This window comes from Pseudochaenichthys georgianus, chromosome 18 (assembly GCF_902827115.2).
Source record: "Pseudochaenichthys georgianus chromosome 18, fPseGeo1.2, whole genome shotgun sequence".
Lineage (NCBI taxonomy): Eukaryota > Metazoa > Chordata > Actinopteri > Perciformes > Channichthyidae > Pseudochaenichthys > Pseudochaenichthys georgianus.
Genome location: NC_047520.1, coordinates 10,158,832 through 10,186,174, shown reverse-complemented (window position 1 = coordinate 10,186,174; position 27,343 = coordinate 10,158,832). Strand labels below are relative to the sequence as shown.

At 42.3% G+C, this 27,343-nt stretch overlaps 1 protein-coding gene across 7 annotated transcripts; it reads right to left on the bottom strand.

Moving 5' to 3' along the window:
- Window positions 1–22: 22 nt before the first annotated feature.
- On the bottom strand, window positions 23–26,517 carry mtmr1a (myotubularin related protein 1a). 7 transcript variants are annotated; one of them, XM_034106224.1, is made up of 20 exons: window positions 26,216–26,517; window positions 24,310–24,412; window positions 23,917–23,940; window positions 21,604–21,681; window positions 19,586–19,645; window positions 17,816–17,903; window positions 16,985–17,079; window positions 16,786–16,893; window positions 16,602–16,700; window positions 15,740–15,823; window positions 12,434–12,583; window positions 10,494–10,682; window positions 10,225–10,410; window positions 4,852–5,010; window positions 4,726–4,773; window positions 3,757–3,849; window positions 3,309–3,422; window positions 3,172–3,215; window positions 2,146–2,278; window positions 23–1,506 (listed from the first exon to the last, which is right to left on the bottom strand). In XM_034106224.1, exons 1-20 carry the CDS (start codon window positions 26,311–26,313, stop codon window positions 1,351–1,353), a joined length of 2,109 nt encoding a protein of 702 aa, XP_033962115.1. In that variant the 5' UTR covers window positions 26,314–26,517; the 3' UTR covers window positions 23–1,350. The 7 variants fall into 7 exon arrangements, with proteins under 7 accessions (XP_033962115.1, XP_033962116.1, XP_033962118.1 ...); XM_034106225.1 differs by lacking the exon at window positions 19,586–19,645; XM_034106227.1 differs by lacking the exon at window positions 21,604–21,681.
- Window positions 26,518–27,343: the final 826 nt, after the last annotated feature.

The window sequence follows — 27,343 nt, the reverse complement described above, 5'->3', positions numbered from 1 at the left end:
TAAAAAGACAAGAACGAGTCTGGAGTTTTGATTTGTTTTTAAACGGAATGTCAGAAGTGATTATGGCTCATTAAGAGGTTTAACTTCTCATAATCCATCACATACTTTACATAAAAAAGGATTTGTACAATTGCATGCCACAGGTACACAGGTAAATGTATAAGTCACATCGCATTAGAATAAAAGGGACATCTTTCAAACTGTAACAATACCAAACAGGTCAGAGGTGGTGAACCTGATTCTTGATCCTCTTCTTTAACAGTGGATAATAACTTCAGTAATACTGTTCTCAATCCAGTTTCTTCTTTAAATGCATTGATTTGTTTATGTCTATTGAAGTGTGCTCTTGAAATAAAGGCAAAGTGATCCAGCAGTCTTTTTTTGTTGAGAGCTGATCATTTAATTGTGTTCATTATTGGCATAACTGCTGTAACTGTAGTTACTTTAAAGCGTGAACATGTTAGTTCACAGTGATATCTGCATTATACGTCTTTTAAATAGGATTGTTTACACCAGAATGTAGTCATCAATTGTTCTTAAATAATGTACCTAAAATTGAATCACAAACTCTAATCTTAAAATCTGTATTTTGTATCTCACACATTTGATCATATTTAACTTAATTATCAATTCTGAACTGTAATAAAAAATATCTTGGCATTTTCAATATTTAACATTTTCTCATCTTTATAAAAACACTGTCCTATGATCGTGTTGCTTTGAAGTCGATTCAATTCACAGTCAAACTTTGGGAGCAGCTCCACACACACCTGTGGTTCGGTTCATTTGTGAGAAACACTGGCGAGACATTATTTACAGTAAATGACAAAGTGGTTTGGGGGATCAGGGAAAGTAAAAACAAATTCAAATAAAACAATCATTTTAAAAAACAAATATAGGAAATCATGCACAGTGTCCTTACTGTGGGGTGGGGTTCATTGTGATTCTTCTCTGATTGGCCAAAAAACATTATTTTCATATTATTTCTGCTTAGCATAGCTCACACCAATGATTCTAATCAGTCAGTCACTGACATGGTAAAGGGAGAGGAGTGTGTGTGTGTGTGAAAAGTCACTGGCAGTCATGTGACTTCCTGGGCCCTGAGAAATATAGAAGCAATTCTTCATACAAACACCAGTGAAGTGGGTGATAAGGTTCCCACAGTGCAGGGGGAGCTGGTCTTTCTGAATACTTCATAGATTTAAATAATAAACACAGGTGTTGTATCAGGGTTGTTTGTAAAAATGTATTTAGGAATGTTAATATAAAATTGTAAACATGAGTACTAATTGGGCAAAAACATGCTTTATCTGTGTGTTTCCGGTGTGTGTGTGTGTGTGTGTGTGTATGTCAGACAGCGCTGTGCAGTGGCGTGCTGTGTGCGGGGGAGTGTTCGGAGGAGGAGGTCAGGGAGTGGGAGGTGGCATCTCTCTGCAGCTCATCCACCCTCCTCTGCAGCTCCCCCCTCAGCAGCAGCAGCTCCTTCAGTGTCTGGTGCACCGGCACCTGCCACACACACACACACACACACACACACACACACACACACACACACACACACACACACACACACACACACACACACACACACACACACACACACACACACACACACACACACACACACACACACACACACACACACACACACACACACACACACACACACACACACACACACACACACACACACACACACACACACACACACACACACACACACACACACACACACACACACACACACACACACACACACACACACACACACACACACACACACACACACACACACACACACACACACACACACACACACACACACACACACACACACACACACACACACACACACACACACACACACACACACACACACACACACACACACACACACACACACACACGAACAATTATATTATTACAAGATTTAAAGGCATAATATGACCACAGGTGTAATTGTATAATTAAAAAGCATAAAATAAAAGTAAAGATATTTCTATGATAAGGATGATATAAAGAGAAAAAAGGTTTTGGTTTAACGAAAAAGTATCTGTGGTCCTAATAGTACTTGTCATAGCTTATGATGAGTCCAAACATCTCCATCACTGCTTTAATCCCATCAGCCCAACAGAGGTGGTGTACCTGGGGTCTCATGCGGGGGTTCCAGCGGGCGTAGTATGCGGTCCACAACTCCAGATGTCTGGAGGACACCAGCGGATACAGAACATGGTGCTCGTAGTCCACGTAGAAAGGGTTGGTGAAGTCCTCAACCTGGCTGTGAGGGGACGACAGAGAAGAGGACATATTCTGATCATTTTGTGTTTAGTGTCTCTACTGTGACATGTCTCCACGCTTTAATGTTCAAAAAGCTCTTTATTTGTCTCATACTGCCTGTGCTGCAGCACCTCTTTTCACCCTCTGTCTGAAACCAGAGCCCAGTCTGCTCTGATCAACAGTTTAGAGATGTGTCGGACATGTCCCTCCCCTTAGCCAACTCATACATGTGTTGAAGCGCTAGCTAATAGAAGTATGAGTATTACGCGTGTACATTCACTCCTAAGGGGCGGTGGTGGCGAAGTCGATAGGGACTTGGCTTGGGAACTGGAAGGTCACCAGTTCAAGTCCCCGAAAGACCAAGTGCTACCGAGGTGTCCCTGAGCAAGGCACCGTTCCCCACATTGCTCCCCGGGCGCCGTTCAAAATGGCAGCACACTGCTCCTAACACTAGGATGGGTCAAATGCAGAGAAATAATTTCCCCATGAGGGATTAATAAAAGTTCATCTTAATACTTAAAGTACATTTTTAGAATCGTACTTAAATACTTCTACTTAAGTACTAGTCTCGATGCAGAACTGTACTTGAAATTGAGAATGTTTACAGTGTGGTATTGGTACTTTTACCCCCCCAAAAAAGGATCTGAATACTTTTGCCACCACTGGTTACATACTGTAGCGATGTGACTATGTTACTGAAGTAAACAAAGGAGTCCAATGGAGTGGGAGAGAAACTCCCTCCGAAGGGAAGCCAGGGATTTTAGTCTTTGCAGACCATTTACATGCACACAAACCTATAGAACACACTACAGAAAAGAAAACCCAATAGGGCCTCTTTAAACAGTCAGAATGGCTCCTCACATGATCAATTTTGTCCAGGTGGTGAGTATTTACCTGTTAATGTAGGACCACAGGGACACAGTCTGTGTCTGCACCTCCTGCACAGGACAGAAGAAGAGTTTCATCCAAAACATTCCTTCAATGTGACGTTTATCTCACAGAATGCTACACCTGCTAACACAGAAGAATACCTTGGCTGCCCGCTCCTGCTCACTGTTATAGAGGAACGTTCCAAACAGACAGCTGTACAGGTGGTCCAGCACTGTGATCAGGAACAGCTCATTGAACTCGAAGGCTGCTGGGAACTGTAGTCAGAGGAACACAAGTGATAAGATTGAGTGATTGAGCCTATGTACACAAGAATATCAATCAATCAATGTTTATTTATATAGCCCAATATCACAAATGTTACATTTGTCTCAGTGGACTTCACAGTTTGTACAGAATATCAGTATGACAATACGACACCCTCTGTCCTTAGACCCTCACATCGTACAAGGAAAAACTTCCAGAGAAAACCCACAGTTTAAAGGGAAAAATGGGCTCATACGTGAATTGTGTGCTGCTTTATGAAATGGTTCTGTCTGGTTATGACATGTCTGGACTCTGGGGTCAGTCGTTTTTGAGGTCTTGACTGACCTGTCGAGTCATCTGCCAAACACAGTCGATGAACTGGACGAAGAGAGGCGAGCGCTCTGAGTTAGCATGGTTCTCATCACCATGACCCACGCGCTGAAACACAGAAAGCAACACTTTCAATAGGCATAACACAAACCCTGGACATCAGGTTTTAATTTTGTGTAATAAATAAGTGGCAGTAATATGTTATACAATGTGTAGGAAGGGTGATATAAGCATACAAAACTATTCTGACAATAGGCGCATTCACACTGCGGTACTTTTCCCACAAAGGACAAAGGTTCATGCGAACTTAGTTCATGATCGCGTTCACACCAAAAAGAGCCGGTACTAAAATGTGTTCATGCGAACCTTTTTACCCCCTTGAAAGTCCCTGCTAGAGAGCAGGGACTTTCGAGTGGCTCTTTTGTGAGAAAAGAGCTATATTTCTGATTGGCTGGGCGTACGTAGAAGCTGCTGGGAGTCCCAGCAGCTTCTACTGAAGCCAGTCCCAACTCCGGGGACTTCCGGCCGGGGACTTTGGGCGGCAGTATAGGCCGTGAAGTGGTTTGCGGCCTGCCAGTAAGCCCAAAGCAGAAGAAGTGACGTCAGCGGCTTCATTTGCCTAATCCTCCCCCAGGGACTTATTCCGGTGTGAACGCGATCTGTACTTAGTTCATGCGAACTAAAGAGTTCGCATGAACTAAGTTCGCATGAACCTTTGTGGGAAAAGTACCGCAGTGTGAATGCGCCTAATGGGGCATCCATTGCTTTTCTACCCATTTGAAGTAAACTGTGCTTGGTGCACTGTGCTTCTTTAAATCTTTTGTGGATCAAAATAATAAAAACTTGCATACAAATAGTTGTTTTTTTATATATAACTGAGTCTGACCGCAAGTTGAATATAAAAGTAGTACAATAACTACAGGTAGATATAGTTTTGATCATGACTCAATGGTGATATCATCAGAATAACAACTTTTTTCTTACAGCAGCAAACTTGTGTCCAAAGCTAATCCATTCCTTCTCCACGAGAACCTGCAAACACACATTATTATTCAGTACAGATGGAGACTGCAGTGTAAAGGTGATATTGTGATGCAGTGTGTGTGTGACCTGGAAGCCTCTGAGCGTTCTGTAGTGACTGTCCAGCATCAGCATGGCCAGAGAGGTGAGCTGAGCGGTTCGGTCCCAGCCGTCGCTGCAGTGCACCACCACCGACGACTTCCCCGACTCCAGCTTATCTGCCACCTTTGCTGCTCCTGATAACAACAACTACACACAACATGTACACACATCAGTGAATTTACAGTAGAATACATGAATAAAAGACCCTCTGGTATACTGAGTATTGTGTTGAAGATGGAAATTAGCAAGCTAGCAAAGATCATCTCTTCTAATGTTGTCATATATCTTGTATCCATGGTCCTTGTTTAATAAAGACATAAGCAAGGCAAAACCTTTCAACACAAGGCAATTCAAAGTGCTTTACAAAAATGAAAAACATTAAAAGCATTAAGAAATAGTGCATCGGATTCACATTATAAAATGGTATTTAAAAACATTAATTTAGGCAAAGATCAATTAACTCACTGCAACTTGAATTGGACCATAGTCTCCTGGTGGAATGGTTATGTAAATGTGTGTGTCATCTGCATAGCTAGGCTAACTAATTGTTGTTTTTCATTATCTGAGCCAGTGGAAGCATGTAGATGTTAAAGAGAAGAGGCCCCAGGATGGAGCCTTGAGGAACCCCACATGTAATATTTATAAACTCAGATGTGTAGTTACCTATAGAAACAAAGTTTCGCTGTCCTTTAAATAGGATTCAAACCAGTTTAGAACTGTTGCTGAAAGTCCCACCCAGTTTTCCAGTCGGTCTAGTAGTATGTTGTGGTCCACAGTGTCCAAAGCAGTGCTAAGATCTAATAATTCCAACACTGAGATTCTGCCACTGTGTTTAAGTCGATGCCATTGAAGAGCTTAACAAGAGCGGTTTGAGTGCTCTGGTAAGGTCAGAAGCCTGACTGGAACAAATAAAAATAGTTGTTTGATTTTAGGGAGTTATTCAGCAGTTGAAAAACTACTTTTTCAATGATTTTACCTAGAAATGGGAGGTTTGACCTGTAATTAGTGTGAATGCTGTGCAACAGCATTCCACATAGCTCTTCAAATCTTTATTCTTCAGCTTCTTCTTATTATTTCAACACATTTTTGCCGTTTAACTACTTCAGCATACTTTCAGCTACAGAAACCATTCAAATATTAAAATGTTCAGCTCCTTCAGGACATAGGTGCTATGACTTTTCTTGTTTATGACATTTATACTTTTTATAATATTCAGCTTTTTAAAAACATTTTTTTAACATGTAACTCAATGGCCGGCACCTTCAAATCTTTTTTAACCTACACCTAGCGCCAAATGCTACTCCTTCCACATACTTTCAGCTAGAGACTTCATTCCAACTTTACACAGATCTATTCAAGTTGTATTCAGATTTTTGACACTTTTTAAAATGTTACTTAGTTTGGAGCTTGGTAAAGAGGCCTTCTTCCGATTTTAACATTAGTGTGTATTGCGCCGCTCGTTAAGTCTAGAGTGCTTTGATCTCAAAACAGAGTGGAGGAGAGCTTGAAATTCGCCCCCAAAAATGTTTTAAACCTGCCATAACTCCCAAACCCATCACTCCTGGGACATCATTTTGAATGATAAACGTAGGAAAACCTCTCTTATGTTAAAAAATCTATTTATTTTTAAGCAAAGAACTTAAAAAATGTGTCAAGCTGGGGCTCCCAATTGGACCTCACCATGGTTCCACCCGCGGAGGATGTCCTGGAGTTGGACTACATGGAGGACGAATAGGATACCACTGAGTTCCTCCTGTCTGACTCAGATGGGGATGACATCTTCGTTTTATCGGCTCAGGCTGCTAAGCCGGGAGTGATGTCCGCTCCCCCGGGCGAGAGCACACCAGCTTCGCCCGTCCTAAGCATGGACTTGCAGGCCGTGTGTCACCGCGCTGCGTCCAGGCTGGACATCCCATGGCCTGAAGCGGCCAAGGAGACCTCCAGATCTCGCTACGAGGGGAAGAACTTGCCCCAAGCAGCGAGGACGAAGAGGCAACTCCTTCCAGTCTTTCCGGAGATGCTGGACGAGGTGTCGGTCTCGTGGAGAGACCGCCCCGTTCAGCAACAAGTCCCCAATCCAGGGTGCCTCCTCCCTGGACTGTGACGGTATGGAGAGGCTCGGCCTGCTCCGCATGCCGCCCATGGAACCGCTGGTGGCAGCCCACCTCCAACCGAGGCTGGCTGCGACACCAAGCAGGAACCCCAGGCTACCGACAAAGGCAGACCGGTTCCAGTCAGCGATGACCGAACGGGCCTATAAAGCCGCAGCTTTGTCCGCCAGGGCTCTCAACGTCTCCTCGCTGCTGACCGCTTACCAGGCGGAGCTTTGAGAGGACATGTCGAGCAGACCTGAGCCTGCCGTGTGGGACGAGATCGCAGCGATCACGGACATTTGCCTCCGTGTGCAGCGCTGTGCAGTCCAAGCCACGGGCAAAGCACTGGGAATGATGGTGGTATAGGAGAGAGCCAGGTGGCTCAACCTGACCAACCTTCCAGACCGGGAAAAAGAGGATGTTCTGGACATGCCTATTGTTCCCGAGGGCATATTTGGATCCGCTCTAGCTTCAATGCAGCTGAGGTGCGAGTCAAAAAGGAAGGGAGACGAGGCTCTCCAGCTCTGTCTCCCCTGAAGGGTCCAGCCGCCACCTCCAATGGTCCTGCGGCAGGCCTTCACCCAAGCTGTCTCACGTCCTGCCCGGTTCAAAATACCGAAGCAGCAGAAACCGCAGCCCGTCCCGGGTCCCCAGCCCAGGCCCGAGGTAAGAGGGAGCTGGCCAAGAAAATCTCCGGTCCCGGCAGCGGCCGCTCAGGCGCGGCCGACCCAGGTTTTCAGCCACCAGTTGAGGAAGAAGAACCGGGCGGCCTGACAGCCTCCTCTCCTCTCCTCGATGAAGGAGCTGGAAGTTCCCTGTTCCCCAGCTCCAGAGCACGTTCCAGTGTTGGATGTGTTTACGGGGTGCCGCCATGCCCCCATCTTCCCGCCGCCTTGAGTGATGCCAAAACGTCATCCTCAAATTCGCGCCATCAGGGAAATGGACTTAACATCAAAGACAGCAAGTTCCGCTGCCTGTTTAAGTCACACAAACACATGTCATCATTGTTGTTTCAAAATAAATCATTTTCCACTGTCGTTTCCAGGCTTGAAGCCAAGGGCGCAGTCAATAGAAATGAAAAGAAAAACAATAAACAGTCTGTCGTCTCCCCCTCTTTTGAGAGCGGCTACGGTCGGTGCCTGCCGGTGAGCGTGGAAGTGTGGTCTGCCGGGTCTGCCACAAGCGGGCGACAGGAGCGGGGCTGTCAGCATCAGCTTGTAGAATATATTTTAAACTTGATTCTCTCTGAAACTACGGGGCGGCCGAGGACAAAAAATACACATGCGTTAATCGCGTTAAAAACAATTAGTGGCGTTCAGTTTTGTTTGCATCAACGCGTTAACTTGACAGCCCTAATTTTTTTATAACTATGATGATCATGTAAAGGTGTGCCTTTACCTCACTGAGCTGAGGTTATCAGAGCGGCTCTGTCTTTCAGGACGGAGCCGCTTACACAGTAAATATGTTTTTTGGGAGTTTGATTTATTTTAAATTAACACAAATACAAAATTAAAACCTATATTTGCACACTAAAACCATTATTTCAAAAAAATAACTATTTCACATAAACCTCTGGGGCTGGGGCAGTTCAACTTGATTTTGGGGCACCATAGTTTATGGGCGCTGTGCGCAATATAGACGTAGTTCTGTTAGTATAAGATAATAAGATGTACTTGGTTGATCCAAAATTGGGAAATGGTGTTGTTATGAAATATTAAAAAAATATATATTTTTAATTTCTAACCCGATGGGTTGATGCACCCTTATGCCCCTTTCACACCAGCGCCTTTTCAGCTCCGGCTCGGAGCTAGAGCCTGAAAAGCGCTGGGTTTTCCAGTTCACACCGGAGCTGCGCCGGCTCTTAGCTCCGGAATCCGCTTCATTTCCAGCTCCAAAAAATTGTCGGTCCAGAGGCAAGAGCTTTGGAGCTAAGAGGTGACGTCGCTTACGTCTCTCTTACGTCGAGGCGTGCAGGAAACTAAACCCACCTCACATGGGTCGACTGTTATGCCTGCCTACAAGCAGTAGTGCCTATAAACACACTTTATAAAGTCAGGCAACACTAACCAGGCTTCGTGTGATTCTGTTTATTTGTGCCTTACTTTGACCATCCGTTCACTGTTATCGATCACTGTGGAGAGAGGCAGACGTGTTGTTTTGTATTATTGCAGCTATCGGATGCAAGTAGTCAGTTTAGCTTCGGTTGCTATGCTAACATCACCCGTTTTATACCAGAGAAACTTTCATAACAGCGTTGTGATACCAAACAGTGTCAATTCAGACTGACACACATTCACTTAGGCTAAGGGAACTGGGGATATGCATCAGCTGCTTGTGTGAGTCGGACAGTGAATACTTTAGAGCGGCCGCTGCAGTGTGAGCTAACCGGGAGCTAACGGGAGAATAAACTCCCGTGGAAGAGCAGCCAGCACTGCAGCGGTCGGTAAATGCTGCAGAAACACATTAATAAACAATGAACCACGGCACTCTGGAGCAAAGTATAAGGTTGGAGAAGTCGTTATTCAATTTATTCTGGCTTCGTGTGATTAAAAGCAACACGATCATCGACCCGACGCAGTTGTTGTGAGCTGCCGTTGGGGGGCAAATCAGCGATGTAAACGGTGACGTCATGACGCAGCAAGGGCAGCTCTGGGGCGCCAGTGGGCGGTGTGCACAGAGCGGGAGCTGAAAAGGGAAACCGGAGCTGAATCAGAAAAGCTCCCGCTCGGAGCTAGAAACTGAAAAGCGCTGGTGTGAAAGCCGCATTAGCATTCGCCTATACTGCCTATGCCAAGGGCCAGCCCTGCTTGAGGACAAGTGAGAAAAACTTCACGCATGTCTCCATTAAGGCCCATTGTAAATGTAGCCTCATCTTTCCTCAGAGCGCCAGCAGCACACCTTCAGATAAACGGCCAAAGGAGCCATATTATTGACCGAAAGTACACAAAAAGCACACTAAAACGCTCATCAGGGTCCTGACATGCTCACAGCGTAGACATTTTACCGATAGCAGCTAAAGTTTTTCAACAATAGTTAGAAATGTAAGAGGTTTATTTCTCATTCAGAACAATGGAAAGGCTCTCCTTTCACTGATCACTGCACACAGTTTTCAGGGCCTGTGGAATTACACCTGAGTCAAGAGACTTGTCTACTATGTGTACAGTAGTATATCTGAGGCCATGCAATGAGAAACCTTTTGGAAAAATCCTGTTGGTATAACAGTACCAACAGTACATAAATAAAAATGATGATTTATTGTGTGAGTTACCCGTATGTACTCCAGCCAGTGTGTCTGATCGATAGCAGAGTGCCAGTGGGCCTCGTCTATGGTGGGGTAAACCACGTCCTTCATCTTCCTCAGGGACTCCCTCATCACATGGATGTTGGGAATTTCCAGGAAGTTCAGCTCCACGTTTGGATAGAAACTCTCACTTTCAAACCCTCCGTCCTTCGCCTGCAGGAGTGAGAATAAAGGCAAATCAGTTGACGTGTAGCTGAGGTAAGGGAGAGGAAACAGGAAGGACGGATGTGTCGTACCTTGTTGGTGACTGCTACACTGCTCTGCCGGGCGTCAAAGATGGTGAGCTTGTGGGACTGGGCGTTGGCGTCCATGATGATTTGTAGGTAATGCTCGTCCTCTTTGCAGCGGCGGTCTGAAAGGCCGACTAACGGCTGGCTGCAGCGAATGATGGTGGCCTGAGACTCTGGGTGGATCCAGGACAGGACCTGCAAGAGGAGCAGAGCCAGGTCAGAGGCTCAGAGCCAGGAGGGGCTCAGAAAACACATCAAAGACCCACAGAGTCACAGAGCTGATTCTAAACATGGTTTTAAAGGGTGGTTATATCTCTCACAGACTCCGCCCTCTACTGGACTCTATGGGTACTACCTTATCCTGCGTGCATTCTCCCACTGAGACTTCTATAGACGTAGCCGGCCTAGGGCGGGCCTACCTGAATGCGCGTGCATCACACCGTATAAAAGGAGGCCTCGCCTCCTGACTATCATCCTTTTTCTCTTCGGCAGCGGAAGTGATTCCACGAGGAGCTTCGAGACGTTTGAGAAAGTGAAAGTAGAGAGTATGGAGTCAGTTCTTGACCATAGGACCTGCCCGAACCTGATTGCGGGAGCTGATCCGCACCCCTTCTGCTTCATGTGCTTGGCGCCTGACCACGCGGTGAACGGTATGGGCCCGACGCCGACATGCCCAGCCTGCCAGATGATCCCGCGGCTCACACAGGAGCATTGTGGGCAGCACTTCCTGGCGAGGTATACCCCGCAGGAGGAGTCGGAGGAGCTGGATCTCGACGTCGTGGACGATTCGGGAAGCGAGGAGACATCGTTCCGGTTCTCCCTTCCGTGGGGCCAGGCGGTCCCGGTTCCGATGGAAGACGAGGATGACGCCTCGCTGTCCGGAGGTCCAACTCTCAGGTCTGCGCGGATGGATTTCCCGGCGGTGATGACTCTGACGGCGGAGCGCGTAGGCTTACCGTTCCCCCCACCGCTGCCACAGAGGCCTGTAAACTGCCTGAGATCGGGGTTTCACATGCCGGATCGCTCGGACACGACATGTCCGGGTGTGCCTAAGGCACACCTGTGCAATAATAATGCTGTCTAATCAGCATCTTGATATGCCACACCTGTGAGGTGGGATGGATTATCTCGGCAAAGGAGAAGTGCTCACTGTCACAGATTGTTTCAGATTTGTGAACAATATTTGAGAGAAATGGTTATTTTGTGTATATAGAAAATGTTTTAGATCTTTGAGTTCATCTCATGAAAAATGGGAGCAAAAACAAAAGTGTTGCATTTATATTTTTGTTCAGTGTATATATATCTATATAATATCAATATTGTTATTAACTTCAACCAAAGTTAATTTAAATAGCGGGTAAAAGTGGGTTAATTGCCATGGATGTGATGTTTTATATAGTTTACATTCAATTTGAACTATGTTAGGCAGAAAAAAGTATATTGACGAAACCATTTTTTTAAATTTACTATAATTTAGAAAGGTTTTTGTGAGAAATCATTTCAAAAGTAAACTTATTTTTCATTTTATATTTCAGTGGGGTGGAATGGTGTTGTTGGACGACAGTGCGCGTATACATCAGGGCTCCACCCACTGTACCCATAGAGTCCAGTAGAGGGCGGAGCCTGTGAGAGATATAACGTTGGGTTACGTATTGTAACCCTTGTCATATTAGCACAGGCGGAGCCCTCTACTCAGGGCACTGTCTGTCTTATTCCGCTCGCTGAAGAGAGGTGTAGGATGATAGTCAGGAGGTGAGGCCTCCTTTTATACGGTGTGATGCGCACACATTCAGGTAGGCCCGCCCTAGGCCGGCTACGTCTATAGAAGTCTCAGTGGGAGAATGCACGCAGGATAAGGTAGTACCTATAGAGTCCAGTAGAGGGCTCCGTCTGTGCTAATATCACAAGGGTTACAATACGTAACCCAACGTTTTGTCAATACTGACCGGTATGCGGTGCTTTGCTCGGAACACAGCCACCCGCTTGATGTCGTCTTCTGCAATGTTGGTGGGGATGACCAGGATGGAGGGGTAGGTGTCACACAGCTCATAGCTGCTGTTCATCTTGCTGAAGGTCCAGCTCTCATTAGGGAGGCCCTAAAAAAACACCCAACCACATGAGAGAACCCATTACAAGAGTATTACATGTGATATAAATACACAGTGTTTCATGTGGGAGAGAGAGGTTTGTTGTTCGCTTGCCTGATTCTTAAAACCATAATCATTTTTTTGACTAGAATAAGGTTTATATGCAGATGTCGTTTCACTGGAGGATTTTGATACTACTTGGCACTGGGTCATTTTGGTTGCCGAGATATCAAGTACCAATACCCTGCCAGTCGTACACAGGGGCGGACTGGGACTAAAATTCAGCCCTGGAAACTCACCCAGTCCGGCCACATGAAATGTCAAATGTTAGAAATCCGCTGTTTATTATTTAAAGCTTTACGTCCGATTGTGAAAAAAGTCACAGTTTGTCGAAAAACTGTTGAAATATAAGACTATGAAAAATACGCAACTAGAAAGACTACAAATCCCAGAATCCCGGTCCCGCATGCTGGCTCTTACGGAACCGACTAACTCCCCTTGTGTGTATGTACAGCTCTCAACACGCCCAGACTCGTAGAGATTTTCACCTCTTTTAAAACTTTTCGCCTCATTCTGAAAGAAGTTAAATGTGCCAACGTGACGGCCGTCTTGGTGTGTGGTGCGAGACGGGAGATGTGGTTCATTGAGCGGTTTCACACAAAAAAAAGTGTTACTTCACAGTTTTCCGACACATTTTAATTTTTTTGACTTGCAAAATTATCTTTTAAATTGACAAACATCATATGTGTAATTCGTGGCACAATTTAAACGGGATCGAAAGATAATCTTTCTCTCGCCATTGACTTCAATACATACTTTTTCCGAAATAAGGTCCCATGGAGGTCCCCCGGAAAGGGAGGGACTTCGCCTCTCTATTGGCCTTGGCATGGCCCTGACCAATCACAGGTTGCGCAGGGGCATGACGTGAGCCTCATCTGATTGGTCAATCCCTCAATTTTTTTTCACCAAGGGAAGCCAATTTCGGCTAGCTTCCTCTCGCAACAGAGGGTGCAATCTACTGTTTCACCATAACATCTAGAGGGGCGCTGTTTCACTCTTTGTAAAATACTCAATGAGAATGGGGGAGAGATGGGCCGGCAGCAACACACAGCACAGAATAATAACCGAAACTAAACAAAGTGTTTTATTTATTTATTAAAATCATAACCACAATCCAAAAAAACAGGGGAAGCCTGGCTTCCCTTGGCCTCCAGGAGAAAACGCCACTGAGTTCAAGGGATAATTCTCACCCACCTCTTGCTCTTGCCCTGCACTTGTATGTGCCAGTTGAGCTGGTTCTTCCACCAGCTCAACTCTGTGTCCCTCATCATGAACGCAGGAAGCTGGCTGTATATCTGAACTCACGCCCTCATCATTCTCTTCATCATCTTGTACTTGTTCTAAACTGCTGATGATAATGCTTGTAGCAGCGCTGCTGCCAAAAAGGTCTGTCAATTTGCGACATTTATATGCTTCACCTGCGAGTGACTTCACCTTTATTTCTCTTGCCTTCTCGGCCCCACCTTTTTCTTTTCGTTTTCTTTGATTATGTGATTATTTGACAGATAAGAACCACACAACTGCATTAGCGGCCGCTGTCGCCCTCTGTCGGCCGTCAGCGCAATTTAAATGATGACGTTAAACAATTATTTTTTAAAAGGGCCGGCCGGCCGTCAACGGCCCTTGACGACCGGCCGTTCTGTGGTTCTCCAGATTCTACAGATAGCCAGTCCGCCCCTGGTGGTACAACATCAGAGTCATGAGTTTGTCTTTTCTAACAAAAAAACGTTTTCCTTGCCTGCTGCAAAATCTTAACCTCTCCCAGGGAGACTAGAGAAATATGTTACTTATAACTAACCATGATTACCCAACACTAGAAAAAGAAGGGTGAGCAAATACGTATTGAGTTTAGGGATGCCAGTGATTATTCGAATATTCGTTACAGTCTCCATAATTGAATATTATTTTTAAAAATCGATTTTATTTATATATTTTTATTATTATTTATGTATTTTTTTTTTTCTGGCTTAGTTTCAACCAAAATATAGACTAATGCTAATAATAGTAATAGTATTAATAATTGTAAATGGCCATTGGTCACACCACCAGTTTGTTTTACTGTAAACTTGGAGGAAGCCTGCGTGCAGAGCAGACTGCTGCTGCAGCACGCTACACACCGACCCGGCTCCCACCCCCCCCCTCCCTCATACGTGCGACTAAAGCGGCAGGTAAAAAGAGTTCCTCCTCGTGGAACTACTTCGAACTTACAAGTCCAAAGGAAGTTAAATGCAAGCTCTGCGAAAAGACGTTGGTCTATCACAGCTCAACCTCAACAATGCGTTTTGAGTGCATCCATTTGAAGATGCGCGATGCGCGCACAATTTATTTATTGCAATGCTGCTATTATTAATAATACAGGCTACAGCCTGTATTAATAATAGCTCTAGGGGGGGGGGGGTCGGTCGATTAATCGATTATTATTCGCCAGGGCTGCCGAATAATCGATTTTGATCATGGTCAGTTTCTGGCAACCCTAATTGAGTTGGTTGCTATTTAAAACCTCCCAGCTATTTGACACAAAATCCTATAGATTGGACCTTTAAATGTCAAAGTTTTGCAGGAAGCGTGGAGTTTCATTGCCAGTAACTTCACAGCAATTACAGAAAATGGCAGAGGAACTGATAAGATTATTTGTGTTCAAGAGAAAGTGAGAGCACCAAGGAGGATTAAACCTAATCAACACAGTAACATGGTTTTATAACTTGAGTATGTCGAGACTTCATGTGTTATCAGAGAGAGCTGGATGTAACAGCAGCAGAGTGTGTTACGGCCCGTCCACACAGCGGCGTGTGTTGAAAGCTTCACTATTCACTTTAAATGGGGTGACTTCACTTTTTGCCGAACTGCATTGTGGGAAGCGAAGCGGAGCTTTGCTGGCGTGGCTCGCTGCAAAAGTTGAGCAATGTTCAACTTTTGAAGCCTCGGCAGAAGCGTCAGCCAATCGAATCATATGCCAGGACAAGCTCTAGCCAATCAAACCGCTGCTTGTGTGTCAGGGGCGGGAGATTCATGTGATTGGTTGTTGGTCGAGTTTCAGACACGCCCGCAGGCAAGCTTCAACGCACGCCGCTGTGTGGACGGGCCGTCAGAGTGTCAGTGAGTTACCTGACGTCTGTACTCGGCTGTCGGGTCGTACACCTTCCAGCCGTCCACAGGAAACTGCTCCTTGTACAGGAAGGCAAACAGAGGCTGCAGGAGGGAGACAGAGGACAAGTGTAAGTATTCAGTCTCTATCAAATTCACTTCATGTAGGAGAAGTCCCTCATTAATATCTGAATATTAGTTGCACTATTAAGTCTTGATTCTTTAATTCAAATAATTGATCAGTTGGTGACTATACTGCCACATCTCCACTATGTCCGATATCATTATCGTCATTTCAAAGACACTCTCTGCTTTGCAATGTCAAGTGCAATAGTATCATGTTCAATTACGTATCTGCCATTATGTTTTTTGTACCGTTACAACATCGCTCCTCACTGCACAGTTTCCAGTCATTATTTGTGCATCATTGTTTCTTGTAGTTTGTTGTTTAATTTGATCTTTTACTGCACTGTTAGTGTACAACTTTGTTATGATTATTACTGTATTTATTTTTATGTTCATTGAACTCAATGTTTTGCAGGAATTTCCTTTGGGAAAAATAAAGTCTTATCTTATCTTACAATCCCATCAAAACATCCCAAAACCAAAAGATTAAAAACTAGCTCCACATGTATTATTTGTGACTTTAAAGTGATGTTCAGTAATCAATAATTGATATATATATCATTCTGAAATGGGCTGCCTGCATAATGCCAACTTTTACTTTAGGTGTTTCGATTTTTCTATGCCTATACTTAGATTACAAATACAATACTTTAACATGTAACAGAGTATATTTACACTGTGGTATTGCTACTTTCAGCATTCAGTGCACACACGTCATATCTTGCCAACCTGAGTAAACACATGTGATGAGACTGACCAGGCGGTGTGAGAGGGGGAAGGCGTGTTTGGCCAGCAGCTCCACCACGTCTGGATTACTCTCCTCCGTCTTATAGGCGAACCTGGGACTCCTCATGTCCTAACGCAGGGAGGACATGACATCATTAATCATCAGTGCTATTGTAGACTCATCCCAGATGTAAAGAGAGGTGATTCTTTAGTACCTTGCAGACTAACTCCAGTCCTTTGGTGTTCTCTCCCTGGTTGGGGACACTGATGGTCTCCAGTCTGCTGATGACTCCCAGGTTCACATCCAGGATGAACGGAGACTCCTGGAGGAGCACAGGGGACATAAACACACAGTTCTACACAGAGGAATAGTCCGAGGATGTGAATTGAATAATGAATAAGATATTGACGTACCCTTTCCACACTGGTGAAGTAGAGCTTGTAGTCTGTGATGGTCAGGGTTCCATTAACCAGACCACTGAAGGGACATATGTACATCACATCCTTCACTGCACGTCAACACAAACACACAGAGGCGCACACACGTTTTCATTTAGGGCCAGGGAGTCAATATGTACATAGTACGCTGTTCTGTTTTAAAGACGTCCTGTTAAGCTTTTATGGGGGGGAGGTCCTTCTCCTGTAGTGGTTTGTGTGCATGTAAATGGTCTGCAGAGGCTAAAATCCATGTGTTCCCACCAGAGGGAGTTTCTCTCCCACACACTCTCTTAATTATTGTGTGTCAAATTCTGAATTAATAAAGTAACTAATAAATACCTCTGTAAAATAAATATAGTGGAGTAAAAACTACAACATTTGCTTCCAAAATGTATTAGAGTAGAAATGTAAAGTAGTATTAAATGTAAATACTTGGGTGAAGCACAAATACCTCAAAAGTACCTATCGCACTTCTTTTGGCTAGTGCTCCAACACATTGTCAGTGATAGGCTAGTGCACCAACACATTGTCAGTGATAGGCTAAGGCGCTGGACATCATTAGTCGGTTGACCAATCACAACAGAGCCGGCCAGCTAACCAATCAGAGCAGACTGGGCTCTGGTTTCAGACAGAGGGTGAAAAGAGGTGCTGCAGCACAGGCAGTATGAGAGAAATAAAGAGCTTTTTGAACATTAAAACATGAAGACATGTCCCTGTGGAAACATTAGATACTAATGTGAACCTGGAAATGAGCAGAATAGGGCCCCTTTAGAAAAAGATCTTGAACATGGACACTGATGAGCTTACCTGTGGTCTGCACTGTTTCTCCTGGTAGCAGAGGAACCTGGTTCTGGGACATAGTGACCTGCGCCCCATACCTCAAAGCAGGAAGGTTCTGTAGAACAAAGACCAGTAAGTGGGCTGGAGAAAAAACAGCATGTAGCGGGTAGACCTGCTACACTGACACAACACCGTACTCAACATGGTGCTACTGAGAGTTGGAGAGCGGCTGTATAGAATAGTTTATTGCTGTAAACCTTTTCTTAGTATTTCATTGAGGGCTGCACAGAGGTGGTTTTGGACTTTGTGATCTAAACTTAGGCCTTTTTAAGTCCAAAACATTTATTTCAAAAAGAGAGATCTAGGACAGCACTACTTAAACAAACTGTAACTTCAAACTAAATAAATGGCTTCTAAATGTGCATTTCCTTTTTGAATAGTTTCCAGTGGCTTTAAAAAAAAAAAAGTCCTCTGAAAATGACAACTACTGCAGGCTAACTTAAAAAACCTCTGTTTATGAGAGTAGAATGCGTTAGTTAAAGACAAGCCGTGGTCTGATTGGACAACACGTGGATTCACACTGCAGATGGATGCCATTCACTATTCAAGACTTTCCAGCAGAGCAACATGGGGAAGTTAAGAGAAGTTAAACTTCATGCAAGTTACCTCTGACGAGCGGGAGCAACAACCAATCAGCAAGCTCTACTTATTGCAAAATAAATATAACATCACTGAAAAGACACTGTTTGCTTTAAGTGCTGCTTCCCAGAACGACAAAAATAAGAGAATAGAAAAACACAATACATTTGATATATACTGTATATTTAACTTATGTTATTGTCCTGCCTTCTCTAGGGTAACAATCAGCAGGCATATGATGTCAATGTTATTCTAAAGATGCTGAAACATTGATCTGTATTAGTCAATGCATGAAGAGGCTTGGGGAGTAACAGATTACATGCAACATGTGATTATGTAATCAGGATACAAAAAAAGGTAACAAATAAGAAATCAGATTACAGTAACATTTACAAAATAAATAGAGATTACTAGCAGGGTGACAGTGTTACAATACATTTTGAAATAAAGGTTGATATATTATAGGTAGACGTACTGAATGAATTTCCTTTATGGTTTATTAAAGAAAAATACAGTCTATGCTTTTGATTATTGTAATAAGCATAAACAGCATTTGTAAACTATTACTACCTTTTTATATTACCTGAAATATCTTGGTTTCTTCTTTTCTAAAGTTACATACATGTTAAGTAAAACAATTATATTGTTATTTATTTTCTCTTGTTTTTGTTTTGCATTTGATATTGAGGTCATCAAAAAGAAACGGAAAGTAATCAGGTAAGATTACTTTTATATTTTGATAGTCAAATGAGGTTACTGATTGCAATTGTAACATGTAACTAGTTATTGTAACAGAATACATTTTTAAAGTAACCCTCACAAACTAGTGCATGAATTGTAAATGTATAAATTCCAGAGAAAAAAAACAGGAATATTTTAAAATCCTATGGCGGGTTTAGGAATGAAGCTACCTAAAGAATGTTAAATGTGTTAATGAAGAATGGTCAACATGTATACAGCAGAGATATCCCTACTTTTAGTCAGGAGTCAATACGGGTTGTTAAAACTCCAAACCTGTGTACTACATTGTTGTGTACCTTGTGGTATAATGTGTTATTTGCTGCCATTCCCGAGTGACAGACAGAAGGAGAGGAGGAGGCGTGCAGAGTGAGGAGGAAACAGGAGGAAGGACAGACAGAGGCAGAGAGAGAGACTTGCCAGAGAATCAGAATCACTCTCTCCATGGTAACAGAGCTCTTCATCTTGTGAGTCTTGCTGCTGGGGAGAGAGCCAGCATGGAGAAAGTGACAGAGAGAGAGAGAGAGATAGCAAGAAAGAGAAGTTATACAGTAATCGGACATTGTTCTTAACGATGGATCTAGTTATTATTTTAAATTCCCACTCCTTGCATATTCCATATTTAAACACTTTATTGCATTCACAACAATGTATTCTACATGATTTGAATTCACGTCAGGTTTTCTAAATGTGCACAATCAATGCTAGGCTCTCCTAGCTGATAACATTCCTGTTACCTCAAGCCATGTTATCTGCTAATTCTGAGGATTTTTAGAGATCTCTTTTTCGGACTTATAGAGCAAACACAAAATGGTATAATGTCAAATAAACTGTAACTATGTTGCTGCTGCGGTTCTTTGAGGGGTTTCCCCTCTCCTGTCGTGTGTTCTTTAGGTTTGGGTGCAAGTAAATGGTATGCAAAGGCTCAAATCCCTGTGTTCCCTCCAGGGGGAGTTTTTTCTCCCATAGACTCTCTTTTTGTTGAATATATCAATATTATTATGAAAATTGATAAATACTTTATTTTAACAATACAGTATTCTGTTTTTCACATTTGTTATTTTTCATTTGTTTTTTTCAATCTGTTCGAAATAAAGATGGAAATGGCTAGCGCTCCAACACATTGTAAGTAATAAGCTAAGGGGCGGGACATCTCTAAGCGGTTGACCAATCACAACAGAGCCGGCCAGCTAATCAATCAGAGCAGACTGGGCTCTGGTGAAAAGAGGTGCTGAAGCACAGGCAGTATGAGAAAAATAAAGAGCTTTTTGAACATTAAAGCATGGAGACATGTCACCGTAGATTCACTACGTACTAATTTAACACGGTTATGTTATCTTAGCAAAGTGCATTAGTATGGTAATATGCTTTAGTTAGTACAACTGATGCAGATTGGAGGTATTACATGATTAAGTATTAACTAAAACCTCATGATGGAGCTAGAGTAAAGGTTAGAGGGCCACCAATGTTATTGTTCCTCATCCTGAACAGGGCCGAATCAAATTTCCTGACAATCCATCCAATAGATAGACTTTTTACTCTGAGCCTATGAAAGACTGGCCAACACTGTTGTTCCTTCGACAGTGTGACACTACATTTCTTGCAAAAAAGACTTGAATGAACTCTGTTGTTGTAAGATCCCAGTGCGGAAACTGGAATGTTACCGCCTCAGTGAAAGAAGCACAGTGTTTGTAAGGGTAAAGGACAGAGAAAAGGCATGGAGAAAGGTACAGAGAAAGAAAAAGAAGCAGCAGGCATCAGGTTGAACTGGAGGCAGAGTTGGAGACTGTTCTGTATACAGAGGGTCTGCTGGAGGAAGCACAGTACATCTGCCCTCAGTCACCACTGACAACCAACACTCATTTTCATGCAGTTCAGTCACATGATCACATCCTGTTTACTTTACACAAAGCCTGCTCACATTGAAATTCAAAACTGGACTGAAACATACTATTGTTTCACCCATTCACCACATATTGTCATTATTGGACTTTAATATTTAAAAGCTTTGTTTTTAAATTGATTTCCCATCAAATTGCTCTTGGGGCATGAAAAACAAGATTTTAGTTTTTTCAAATTTAGAAAAAAAAATGTTTTATATGTCCACTCAGGTGGACAGTATGCATTAAAGTCTAAACTGAAAACTTGTCAATTTGGAAAAAATTATAAATAAAGATGTGCAAACTTAAAATTACATTATAATAACTTAAGTATATTGATTTAAGGCCCAAAAAGATATTACAGATGAAGTATTTTCAAGAAGAACAGTAGCAGTAACAGTATGAATTTTAGTGTAAATATAGCCAGTGATGCATGAAGTCCACTTTAGTGGACAGGTGAATAATCATAATTTCCTGCAAACATAAAATCAATACTTTGACAATTTATGAATTATATGATTCCTTAGTTGTTACTTGATGTCACCAAATGTTTTATACCTGCAGGGAGCGCTTTCCATGAAAGGATTGGCAGGATATCGGCAGGTGACTTGGTCCATCTGGCTTTCTGTCGTTCATCTTGGTTTAGAGAAATGTATCATGCACTTGCACTGACTTTCCACTGAGTGGCAGCGTATGGGATGATGCAATAGGGTCCTATGTAGTGGCTGATGGTGCAACTATGCCATCAAAAACCATGCATATACAAGGCTACACCTTTTGAAAAGCTGTCCACTGTAGTAGCCTCTATGCGTGAAAGGACACACCGAACACACAGCATATACACACACATTTATAAATGTAGTTTATATAAAATGGAAACGACTGTATTCATTAGGCGCTTTCACACCGGAGTACTTTTCCCAGTATAGTTCCGATAGTTTTTGAAATGTTGCGTTCACACTAAAAAAAGCCGGAACTAGAACTAAGTTCATGAGAACCTTTTCACCCCATTATTAGTCCCTGCTAGAGAGCAGGTACTTTCATGGGGGAAAAAGGTTCCCATTTCTGATTGACTGGGCGGATTGCAAACCACGCCCCGTAAAACTCGGAAAAGTTTTGTGAAGCCGCCATTGTATTTGCTGGCATTAGCATTAGCCCAGCGCACCAACGGAGAGAGACTAACTTATGACAACACCAAAAAAAACATGGGAGCGGTGGAGATGAGGAGGTGCCGGCGTTCTGGTGATTTACTCGGGAGGCGGGACTGTCTTCTGTAGAAGCAGCTGGGAATCCCAGCAGCTTCCACAGAAGCCAGATCCCCAACTCCGGGGACTAACGGCCAGATGGCAGTATACGCCGTGAAGTTGTTTGCAGCCTGCCAGTAAACCCGAAGAAGAAGAAGTCACGTCAGCGGCTTCATTTGCCTAATCCTCCCTTAGGGATTTATTCCGGTGTGAACGCGATCTGCTCTTTAGTTCATCAGAACTCAACTCTTTAGTACTGGGAACTAAGTACGGCAAAGTACTTGGTGTAAAAGCGCCCATTGTCTGATTTCAAAGTGATGGTTATTTTTTTTTGGTAATTACATTCTGTATGAGGTGACGGTCGGGTGAAAACACAAGAGCTCAAAGCAAATGCAACAAAGTGGATTCAAATGTTCAAAGCAAATACAAAACCTGCAGTGATGTGAGAAGAGAGCTGCAGAACAGCTGAGCAAATACTGTTTTGTGAATGCTCGTTCAAAACCAAGCAACAAAAAAAGCGCTACAAACTTCATCTCAGAGAACAGATAACTCTCCATCCACTGAGGCTTTTGACACTTCTAATTGCTTTAAAGAGGATTTTGTAATAAAATCCACTACCTCCAGCTCTGGCCATTGAAGAGAATTCTCATGGAAGAATATTATTAGATTGTTGTCTAACTCTAGGAATTCTAATATAACAGAAACAAATATTATCAGAATGGCAAACCAGAATCTGGACAGTGTAGTAATATTATGGCTGATCAATTCCACATATTCTGGAAATGTCAGGTAATCCAATTTTAATTGGCTAATGATAATAAAAGAAATAAATTAAATACTGGGCTTTGTGATTGAACAGTTTTGCCGGAAAGTATTTAGCTAATATACCAGCTGAATTGAAAGTTTGTGAAAGGACCTTCTTAAAATATTACTAATAGCTAGCAAAAAAGCTATTTGTCTTGTGAAAGAAGCTCCAACAACGGGAGGATGAACAAACATGGTAAATGACTTGCTTCATATGGAGAAGCTGACTTTTTCTTTAAGACTCTGATGTGATACATTTGACAAATACTGGTCAATATGGGTTCAACACATGAAGAGGGTTGGTACATAATCCAAGGAGAAAGTTCTAGTACAATGAATGTGAAACTTCTTCCTGATGTGGGATTTTCTTGCTTAACCACTCTAGTTTACACATCTGCTATACATCTTCTGAGAATGAATACTGGACTGAGATGGACATGGATTTGTTGTGAACACGTTTTGAGGGACGGTGCCCCATGGCACAAGACTAATGGCTGAGGACCTGCATGTAGTTTGTTAAGTTTTATTTGTAATGTGTTAATAATTTAAAAACAGAGTATAACAAAACTTAATAAATGGGATGAGTGTGTGAACACAACACAATAAGTAATTACAGTGTATTCAACAGCTATCACTCTGAGTGAAAGCGGGGAAACAAACATGTCCTGTGGCTGAGAAGTGTATGCTGCTGACAGGCGGAAGCAGAAACAAGCTGCCCAGCTTCTCTGAACAATGCTGTAATACAGTACATTCACATAGGCTACACACACAAAGCACTGCTCACACAACAGCGCAGACATGTTGCCATTCCTGCGGGTCTTACCATGAAATCTGGTCTTCTCCTTGCCTATCAAAACACAAACTGATGAGAAATACAGTTGACACAGAGTGTGTGTGTGTGTGTGTGTGTGTGTACTATTTTAGTTCCTGATTGGAATGGGCTTCCATTAAATTCCCCATTAGAACACATGAGAACCAACCCGTCCAAAAAGTGAGTGTGTGTGTGTGTGTGTGTGTGTGTGTGTGTGTGTGTGTGTGTGTGTGTGTGTGTGTGTGTGTGTGTGTGTGTGTGTGTGTGTGTGTGTGTGTGTGTGTGTGTGTGTGTGTGTGTGTGTGTGTGTGTGTGTGTGTGTGTGTGTGTGTGTGTGTGTGTGTGTGTGTGTGTGTGTGTGTGTGTGTGTGTGTGTGTGTGTGTGTGTGTGTGTGAGAGAGCTACCTTGTTGTCCCTGTTTATATCTGACGGGACCGATCCTGAGATCTGACTGGAGATGGTGGCTGCGATCAGCTGTTTACACCACTCTACGTGAGAACCTGTTGGACTGAAGGAAGACAGAGTTTATAACATATTCACAAAAACTAAAAAAAAATCAAAATCCCTCCCTTTTGTGGTATAATGCTGTTCTGAAACATGCTGGGTGTGTTGTGTTGAGTTGAGTTGGCTTAAATGAAACAGATCAAATGAAACAAACTCAATGTTAAACAGTGTGAAACAGTGTTTGTGTTAAATCAGAGGAAGTGAGAGCAACATAGTGGTGTTTATAACATGTACTGAAGCATTGAATTTACCATGTGAACAACCAAAAGATAGTTTCTGCCCCATGTAATTATTGAATTATTATATAATATAATTGATTGCATCCATATTGTGACAACAAGTTCTGGACAGTCCAAAGAGACTTGTAAGTAGTCTTGTTATAATGGGATATGTTGAATGACTGCCATATTATGTTAAGATTCAGGTTAGAGAGAAGGAAAAAAATTCCAATTCTGACAAAACACAGTTTTATTCTGATGAATTTAGCAGACTTCTTTGTTATGTTGGCTGTAAAATGATGCTAGTATATTTGTTTACACCCAGTATTTTGAATATGTTAATACAACAGCCAGCTGCAAGAACAGTTTCTAATTTTAATTTAGCATTATGAAGTTTCACCATCACAGGAAAAAGTTGTAAGTATTTTGTATTTTACTGTAACAAGAATATTGACATTTCATAACATTAAGACTTTTTTTTCATGTCATAATGAAACGTTTTTTCTACATATAAAAGGCAACCAGTGGTTTCACGTTGAGGCCCAGTTTTGCAAAAGTTACCATTCTTCTGATAATGTATGATGAAGAATGATGAAGTAAGCAAGTACAATTTAAAGAGAGGGAGGTGTCAATCAAACACATGTCATACACACTCCAAGGGCCTAATTAGGCTGAGAAGTGAAAACACCTGTGTAGGTGGACCATGGGTGTGCAAGGGGGCATTTATACATCACATTGCATTTTATATTAAGCTAATATAGTGTATATTATAGTTGATAATTACTAAATATTACACAAATACAATTTCACAAAAAATGTAGTGATGTGTTTGGGAAAAAATTAAAAAGAGAAACCAGCAGGGATATTTGATTTTTCCTTAACACAGAAAACACCCCATGCCTACTGTTTTATTTATATATTGAACATTTTTATTTGTGATAAATATTAAGATAAATATATTATCTATTTATTTTTTCTTCGTTTTTTGTTTAGTTTATTTACTTATTCATTGTACGTTGGTTTGTTATTTTTGGGTAACTAAAAAAGACTGAATTGAATGCAAAACAAATACTATGTGTATTTTGTTTTGTTTTGTTATAGTTAATAGTCTGGACCTTTACTGTCAATGCATCAATAAACATATTAGCAATAGCATCGCATACAGTAACGTTTTGGCGGTAGCTACTAACTATACAGTAAGCTAGCCTGTTACTGAGCTAACGCTAGCCGTTAGCTGTCTGTTAACCCACTGTACACAATATCACTGTTTTCCAACATGTCAGGCTGTCGCATCCTGTTGTTGTTTATTAGTATGCAAATATAGGTTCACTCGCTATTAGCTACTCTATAATGGCTACTGTGACAGTAACTGTAGACCGTCACTTACAATGAATATGCAGTAGCCTTGGCTTATTGGGAAACAGTTGTAGAAGCGGTTTGACATCTGCACCGTATCCAACCCGAATTAAAGATACGACCCTGTGATAAAGGAAATATCGCGACATTTTACGGGGAATTACATATTAAGGAAGAGCAAGAAAACAGTAAATGCACTACGTGTAAACTATTATATCAGGTCTGTTGCTAACCTCTCCGGGGTTTCACCAGTGTTTGGTCCTGAGCTCGGCAAGCCCCAGGGCTTTCTGTTCGGCCCTGCTGCTTCCGCAGCTCCGGCCTGTTTCTCCATCTGTTTACTGTCCAGGAGGTCGCTAGGGAAGGAGGCGGATGGTTTCCCCTGATATGAGGAGGATGCGGATGAAATTAAACCTCGGTGTGATTCCAATGTCCGCCCTCCGCCGGTTAGTTCTGTCAGTGGACAGGCTCTGTGAGGTGATTGTGAATGCTTCCTGTTATTTGGTTATTTGTGCTTCCTGCCGGAGACTGCCTCTACCTCGCGCATCTCTTCCTCGCGCTGTAGCTCCGCCCACTTACAACAGAGATGCGAGGATGAGGAGGAAACATCAGCACAGGGGGGAACATATTCAGATTCTTTACTTGAGTAAAAGTACTAATACTCAAGGTTGGGAGGGTCACTTAAAGAATGTAATCCGTTACAATAAATAGTTACATGTAAAAAAAAAAAATTAGTAACCTAGTCAGAGTATCAAAATATAAAAAGTAATGTAACCCGATTACTTTCCGTTACATTTAGATTTATATTATTGCAATCGAATACAGTTACCTTTTTTTTAAAAAATTGTATCCTGATTACGTAATCTCATTACATGTACTCTATTACCCCACAAGTAAAAGCACTGCATCGAGAATCGTAGTTAAGTAAAAGTATTTAAGTATGATAAGGAAAACGTTCTTAAAGTATTAAGAGTTAAAGTACTCATGCACAAAAACAATTTTTAAAGATGAAACGTAAAAGCAGCAAATAGTGACATTTAAGAAACTGGGAAATATATTTGAAAACAAATATTAATTCCAATACATTATCTGTTAACCCACTCAGGATTTTAGTTACGTAAATATAATGTTGAATGGTAATCTATATAAAAAAAATCATATATTAAAAAGGTTTTCCCCAAAATCTAAATTCATAAAGTAATGTAGTTGAGTACAAGTAAAAGGTAGTATAGAATGAAAATACTTAAAAGAAGAAAAGTACCTCAAATGTGTGTACACAGTACTTGAGTAAATGTATTTAGTTACATTCCACCAAAGGTCATGCCATCGTTTATTCGACAAGCTTTAGGAAGTTATACTGTACA

Bases quoted from the DNA above. Each gene is read 5' to 3' on its own strand.
- mtmr1a (XM_034106224.1), bottom strand. From the start codon at position 26,313: ATGGAGAAACAGGCCGGAGCTGCGGAAGCAGCAGGGCCGAACAGAAAG. The intron at 5,011-10,224 runs GTAACTCACACA...TGTTGTGTGTAG, and splicing joins ACTGGCTGGAGTACATACGG to TTGTTGTTATCAGGAGCAGC. The intron at 2,279-3,171 runs GTAAATACTCAC...GTCCCCTCACAG, and splicing joins CTGTGGTCCTACATTAACAG to CCAGGTTGAGGACTTCACCA.